Here is a 7,441-nt window from a genome sequence, read left to right as displayed (position 1 = left end):
AAAGTTACTTAACTGCTTATGAGTTTGTCTAAACCATAATCTATATATATATAATTATTTTGTTTAGTTGTTTTTATTAAGAATGAGATTTACACAGTGGTCTTTTACATAGGGGTTATGTAACATAAATGGTGTCAACTTAGTTTAAACCTGTCAATGATCCACGTTTAACCAAAATAATCAAACCTGCAGACTTCCCGTGCGTCCCTTCAATGCGTCACGCGCGAACACACGCGACGCTTGTTCCTATTCCGGGATTGGTCGGCGATGCCGGGAAACCTCCTCGTGACATGTCTGCCGGTATAAATGCGGAGCCGCTCTGTTCTCCGCGCAGCCCTGGTTTGATGAGGGAAAATGTATCGTCTCGGCCAACAGTTTATCTCCAAGATCGCTTCCGATTTCTTTTTATCCAGTGTGCCACGGGAGTATTTTCCTTTTACGAGACAATACAATAAAAGCTGGTCGTGTATTGGCTGATTTTGGATCAAATTTAACACGTATCTGCACGAAAATGCCAAGGACTAAAAAGAAGAATAGCAGGGGTGAGTAAACGGGCGGGCGCATTGCTCCCGGCCTAGCTTATGTGACGTATCTTTGCTCGTGGTAGTTGTAGTTCTCTGTGAGTTGCCAGTCCATTGAGTGGAGTTCAACGTGTTTATATTTCGGACTACAGGCGTCAGAGGCCGAGACACGTCAAAACACAATGTCTGACTAGCTCCTTTCACACAAAGCATCTCCACTACAGATAAAACGTGCTATAGTACGAGAGTCTGTCGATGTGTTGATATTAATAAAACAATTATTTTGTGGCTATAGACAATAGTATGTTTATAAAAAGAGCTTGATTATTATCGTAGTCTGTAAGCTAACGTTAGCTAGCTTTATAGCCACTTCGTACTAGCACGAAAACACACATGTGGTTGCTAGGTAAACATTATTTAAATTAATATACGAGCTTTCGCCTCGAAAGAGGATGACATAAATGGTATTGTTTTGGGAGTACACAACAAAAACAATATAGAAGTCAAGTAAAGTCAGGTCGTCTCGTCTCTAAACCGACTTCAATTCTTCATTATTCGAATTTATAGCTAATGTTATTCATTCAGTAGCCGATATTAAACTAGTATACAAGCTAAGTATGATTAGTGTGTGTGTTTGTTATTGTGGAGGGTTTTTTTAGCCTCTAAAGGCGGACATTTTGGACTCCAGAGAGAGGGGTTTGAAAAGAGGCGGCGCCCGGTGTTATTCTCAGAAATCAGCTGTCTGAGGAAAAAAAACAGTCCACGTCCACACATGGACGCACAGATAGTCTTTTTTTCTTTTTTTTTTAATCATTATTATAATCAGCTGTTAAGAGTTGGCCAAAGCGTTTTTTATCATTTATTGAATAGTTCCTTTCACGTCCTTTTGTGACAGCGTGCTCTTCCAGTAATCAGCTTGCCAACATGTCTCCCAGACTGAGGTGAATTCAGGTCGAGGCACAAAAGCCTGTTGAGTCTGGGTCTGGTTACAGTTTATTTGCTTTAGATCATATAGTTTAACTTTTTTTTTCCACAACCAATGCAACCAGAAGTTTTTTTTTTTTTTTTTTAATTAAGCTAAAACAGATTTAAGATTTTAACACCTTTTGTTTTTTCTTTTAGCTGTGAGACATTAAGTAGCTGTCATGTCATGTTGATACTGTGTGTTTGTGTGTGTGTGAACAACAACAACTTCCTTTCATGTTTAAACAATTACGATCTTGGTGTGGACTTTGGACCGACGGAGTGCCTGCTTCCTCCTTCCCTCAATGACACGTGACGGCCGCCACGTGTATTTTTGGACCGCACCAAAACCATACTCATCTATTCTGAACACTAGCTTTACAATTCAGGCAGTAAGCGCTCTGGCAGATTGTCATGTTTTTCTGTCACGTCATGGTAGCGTGCTCTTGGTGACCCGTGTCCTTGCTACTTGGCACACCCTGTTGCGTTTTTCACCGGCAACACTCGTGCGACTCCCCCTTGACCCTGAGGACGCAGTATATTTTCCTACGAGATAATGAGCGGACCAGCAGGATAAGGCCTGCTAAGGACATATGACTGATTAGATAACCGCCGCGTTTGCCACAGTACCTGTGTGGAGCTTGGGTTACATAATGGGCTCACGCAGACCTGCCGCATTGTAGGAATGAATTTGATTAGGTTGGGATTACGCTTTCTGTGCTTATGTTCCTGTTTTAATTTTCAGGAGGCCAGCATGGAGCTGTGCAGCCCTTCAGTGACGAGGACGTCTCCATCGAGACCCTCAGTCGTTGCAGCAGCTTCAGTGACGCCACCAGTGTAGCAGATGAAGGTAAGGCTCGTGTCTGCACTCTGTGTTCTCTGGTCTTTGTTTTCAGCTTGCGCGTACATGTGCAACCTCCGTCCGCATTTTTTTTTTTTTTTTTTTTCCCCTCTTACTCATGAGGAGTGTTTGTTTACCACATGTTGTCATGTTTTTAGGTGGAGAGGCCAGCGAGGACGCAGCCCAGGAGGATTTCCAGTACAAGCTGAAGGGGTTTATAGACAGCACAGTGGACAAGAGGTGAAATTCCACTTTTTTTTTTTTTTTTAACAGTCTATTTACGAATTTGTGGCTCGCATACTGCGACATGTCTGAGCAAACAAAGATCAAAGTGACTTTATCCTGCCAAGATTTTTTTCCTGAACGAAAAGATTGTTGATGTGTAGTTACTTGAGTTTAATCCTTCATACTTCAGGCTAAGAATATACTTACGGTTACGATGAACAGTGAAGAAAAGTAGGTAGGTGATATAGCGTCATATTATTCCACGGAAAACAAACTTTAAATTCATCATGTAGCTTGGAGAAAGCTCTTCACATTAAATTTCTTCAGCTCGGACCCAAAATAAAGTCTGTGTTTATTTACCACAGAACATGTATCAGAATAGAACTCATCTGAAAGGTGCAAATGGATTTTGACCACTGTGGAGCACTGAGTCTACCAGAAATGACTATTTTTGAACACTGAATTCATTACATAGAAAAAGACTGAGATGTTTTGGTGCCGCTTTATTTCTGTCCCTCAGGGAAATTTAGCACATCAATGCACGTTTACTCGTCATGGGGCAAACATGTGCAGCAACGTACACGGCTTAGGAGGTTAGGAGTGTTTACGCCACGCCTCTCGGCACAATCGGAAAATCCCCTTCAAATAGGCTGCTGTGTTCTCAGTGAGGTGCTTTCTGGGGTGATATTCTGAATATAAGTGGAAATCTAGCGTCGGTGCTAATGCAGCCATTGATGTTTGTAGCGCGGCCATGCTAAAAATAGACGTCTCCCAAAAAAGGCCGGTCACCATTGGTCTGCTGAATGTCACGATATTAAAGTAGAGATGCAACCAGAGGCGCTGCTTCACTGTCCATTTCAGTTGGTTATTAAATATTTGCGCTTAAAGCAGTTTTCAAATGTCAACCCTACTTCACATATACATACAATATTGCCACTTTCTTTACCTCCATAAATACTACACATAATATTTTACATGGGAAACGTTGTATAATGACACTTCAATGTCGCGGATCACGGCTCGGTTGATATTGAAAGAGAGTTGTAATCATTTGTGCTCCTGTTTCTTCAGTGCTAAGACCCGACAGGGGGCGCTGGATGGGCTTAAGGCGGCCATGGCCACACGGATCCTGTATGAGTTCATCTCGGAGAGGAGGATGACCATCACAGACAGCATCGAGCGCTGTCTCAAGAAAGGTACCGGAAATTATATTGGTGCTGTTTAACTGATGGCGCAATCATTACTTTTTATCCAATACTTTAGCAACTCATGCGTTTGTGGTTGACACCGATTCTCCTCCGACTCCTCCTCTGTCAGGCAAAGGTGATGAGCAGCGAGCAGCAGCTTCTTTAGCCTGCTTGCTCTGCATCCAGCTGGGCTCGGGAATCGAGAGCGAGGAGGTGTTGAAGACCCTGAAACCAATCTTCAAAAACATCCTGGCTGATGGATCAGCAAACATACAAGCCAGACAGGCTGTGAGTATCTGCTTTTTTCTTTTTTGTTCGTTTGCTGCAGATCTTGTGGAAGAATGCATTTTTGGACGAGTTGTTAAAAATCATCCTTCCTGTACCTGCTACTCTGAGGTCTGTTTGGACTTTTACATGTCAACTAACTAAAGTCTGTCTCTTCTCTAATAGGTGGCGACAAGCCTGGGTCTCTGTACATTAGTCGCAGAAGACGACATCTTGGTACGTCTCTTTTTGTCAACATGTCTGAACTTGAGGGCAAACTGCTGTGCCATGTCTCCGACATCCTTTTTGTCATATATGTCACATATTTCCGCTATCAGATCTGTCTCAAACATGTTGTTGTTGCTTGTTTGGCTGGTTGTAACTTTTCCGCTGCTTCCTCCTCCAGGACGTGCAGGCCACCATGGAGTGCTTCGAGAACTTGTTCACCCGGTCGTACGCGAGGGCGGACGGCACGTGCCCTACGATCAGTCCCCAGATGAGCCAGCTCCACACCAACGCCCTGCTGTCCTGGGCCCTGCTGCTGACCATCTGCAGTGCCAACCAGCTCAAAGACATCCTGCACAAGTAAGATCCCGGCCGTCGGCGCTTCAGCCAAGTTTCGCAGCAAAGAGTTCTGTTGTTATGGTTACGCTGCTGACCCAACTAGCACATAAACAATTGGATGGTTGTGTTTTGTCGTGCAGACACTTGCCTAAACTACACAGGCTGCTTGAGAGTGACGATGTCAACATGAGAATTGCCGCAGGAGAGACTATTGCGTTGCTTTTTGAGGTGGCCAGGGACATGGACTCTGTAAGTTCACCTCTTTTTCTTTTCTTTTTTTTTTAAATAGTCAGTAAAATGCTGGATGCAAAAGCTTTATACATTTTGTCCTAATTTCAATGGTGGGTGTCCAGTGTGATATCCATTTTTCCTGACTTTATAATTGGGTCATAAATGCAGCGATTCGTTCTCTCTGGCTCTCCAGGAGTTTGAGTTTGACGGCTGGGAGGACCTGTGTGACAAACTGAACGCGCTGGCCACAGACTGCAACAAGCACAGGGCCAAGACGGACAAGAGGAAGCAGCGCTCGGTGTTCAGGGACGTGCTCAAGGCCGTGGAGGTGAGTGTCTGTCAACGCCGCAGGCGGATATCGGTTTGCATTTCCAAGGTTTTCCTCCTCTTATTCAAGGGGAATTGGGAGTGAAGGGCTGAAGAGCGGGGGGGAAAAAAATCAAACTAATGGATGAGAATGGTTCAGGTTGTTGGATTTGCAGTCGTTGGTCATTTCTTTCATCACCTCCCTGTGTGTTGTTCCAGGAGGGCGACTTCCAATCTGAAACCATTCGCTTTGGGACGGAGCGCATGACCATTGACAGCTGGGTCAGAAAGAGGACCTACGACGCCTTCAGAGAGTTTGTGGGCTCCGGGATGAACTACCACCTGCAGGTTTGTCTTTAATTTAAGGTTATACATTAATTGTATTGTATATGTATATTGCATCAAAATTGAAGCTGCATAAGAGTGAGGGCTTTTCTTCTGCACTACAACTTAATAAATGTGCTACTTTGTTAAGTATATGTTAAGTAATATGTTGCATATCTGTAGTCTGGTCTGTAGAAAACCTGCAATATTTCAAATTAACAACGAGATAAATTAATTACAGCCACATAACTAAACCATCTGCATGATGGCTGAGATTGTGTGCATTGTTCTCACTGATATTTAACTTCTCTCCAACCAGGCAAATGAATTCATCAGAGACGTCTTTGAACTGGGACCACCTATGCTGGTTGATTCCGCCACAATGAAGGCCATGAAAATCTCTCGCTTTGAAAGGGTAGGTGTGCACTGAACCGATCAATTGAGCTCCTATATCGCCTCCTTCTCTCGCTTTTTTTTTTTTTTTTTTTTTTTAATTAATTTAAAATAAATAATTAAAATGCTTTCTATCTACTTTTGCAGCACCTCCACAACTCGGCTGCATTCAAGGCTCGGACCAAGGCCAGGAGCAAGTTCAGGGACAAGAGGATAGATGTGGGAGAATTTTAATCTTTTTGTCTCCACTGTAATAGATAATTTATCATGCTATCCTGCTTTTTATTTTTTGCTTTTTTTTTTAAGGTGGGAATACCACATGCGTGTGCTCGCGTGATTGTCCTCCCCCCCCCTCGAAATCCATTCGTGTCAGACACTCGCCTTCCGTCAGACTTGAAGTTTTATCCCAGCGGCTTTGCTTCGTAATGAGCAAAGAATCATTTTTATAGCAAATCGGCAGGAGGCGAGTGTTTGACGATGAAATGAGAGATCCCGGGCGTAGTGTAACTTTAATACTGTATATCCACAGAAGACAGTGGTGTTGTTGTACATAGCGTGTATATTTGTGTTCTCCTCGTGTTTCATTACGTGGCCTTTTCTTGAACATTGAGATAAGTTATAACATTCTGCCAGCATTTCGTTAGATAGTCATTTAATTTATCCTGCACCTTGTAGTTCCGTTTAAGTTGCTGTTAAGACACGTGACTGACTTAACCTTTTAATTAATTTGTGTTAAGTTGCACTAACTACCTAGTTATTGGCATATTATTTATGTATGACCTCGGTGAATATTGTGTTTAGTATTGGGTCTGTACTCTTAGAGGGCAAAGATGGTGAAATAAACACTGAAAAAGCTGTAATGAGTTATTTAGTTATTTCTTTCATGTTTGATAGAGGGGGATTAATGAAGATTTGTTTTCATTATACTGTGGCTTCCACATATCAAAGTGAAGGATTTCTGCAGCCAAGGTGAGGGTGAGTGAGCGCTCCCCCCCTTTCCTCTGCCTTTCCACAGTTGAACATAATGGGACCCAGTAACATACGTCGAGCGCAGCCTATTTACTCCCACGCGTCCACCTCGTCTCTTTTATAAACGGCCCCTGGCAGCAGTGAGTGTCGCATGATAACGGAAAACGTCGCTAAGCTCCAAATAGTCCAGTCAATAACATCGACCTGTTGCCTCGTGCGGTCCTTTCATCCTTTTTGGCAGCTTCGAGCAAAATTGCATTACCTCCAGGAGAAAGCGGGCAGGTTGTGGAGCTGATATAAACGTCTTGTTTAAATAGAGAATATTTTGACTTTTTTAAATTGCTGTTTTTTTTGTTTGTTTTTTAAAGAGACTATAGACCTGATAAGGTATCTAGAGGAAAAGTGAAGTGAGGTTGCGAACTACGCAATTGAAGAACTTTCATTTTCTGTTACCAAATTAGACTTGGTTTCTTAACACAACATGTGTTTTTGCTCTGTGAACCGTATCTAGTTAATTCTGTTTCATTTTAGCATCATTTTTGAACTTGTGTCTAAGCCAAACAGCCTACTCTTATTTCAAAATTTCGATAAAGTTGAACGCGTCTCCATCGTAAGGCGTTTTGCGAATCTCAAACATCTCGCGATAATCTATA

General features: G+C 42.7%; 1 protein-coding gene across 1 annotated transcript; it reads left to right on the top strand.

Moving 5' to 3' along the window:
• The first annotated feature begins 319 nt into the window (after positions 1–319).
• Positions 320–6,679, top strand: ifrd1 (interferon-related developmental regulator 1). The gene is made up of 12 exons (XM_047575648.1): positions 320–542; positions 2,230–2,334; positions 2,484–2,565; positions 3,622–3,746; positions 3,868–4,025; positions 4,188–4,238; positions 4,408–4,586; positions 4,706–4,814; positions 4,990–5,124; positions 5,322–5,450; positions 5,746–5,841; positions 5,967–6,679. Exons 1-12 carry the CDS (start codon positions 512–514, stop codon positions 6,051–6,053), a joined length of 1,287 nt encoding a protein of 428 aa, XP_047431604.1. The 5' UTR covers positions 320–511; the 3' UTR covers positions 6,054–6,679.
• The last annotated feature ends 762 nt before the right edge of the window (positions 6,680–7,441 follow it).

Source organism: Mugil cephalus, chromosome 22 (assembly GCF_022458985.1).
Source record: "Mugil cephalus isolate CIBA_MC_2020 chromosome 22, CIBA_Mcephalus_1.1, whole genome shotgun sequence".
NCBI lineage: Eukaryota > Metazoa > Chordata > Actinopteri > Mugiliformes > Mugilidae > Mugil > Mugil cephalus.
Note: the sequence above shows the minus strand (reverse complement) of the source record. Positions and strands in the feature narration are given on the sequence as shown.

Excerpts from the sequence above, each read along its gene's own strand:
- ifrd1 (XM_047575648.1), top strand. The coding sequence starts at position 512 with ATGCCAAGGACTAAAAAGAAGAATAGCAGGG. Across the intron at positions 4,026-4,187 it reads ACATACAAGCCAGACAGGCT|GTGGCGACAAGCCTGGGTCT; the intron begins GTGAGTATCTGC and ends CTTCTCTAATAG. Across the intron at positions 4,815-4,989 it reads TGGCCAGGGACATGGACTCT|GAGTTTGAGTTTGACGGCTG; the intron begins GTAAGTTCACCT and ends CTGGCTCTCCAG.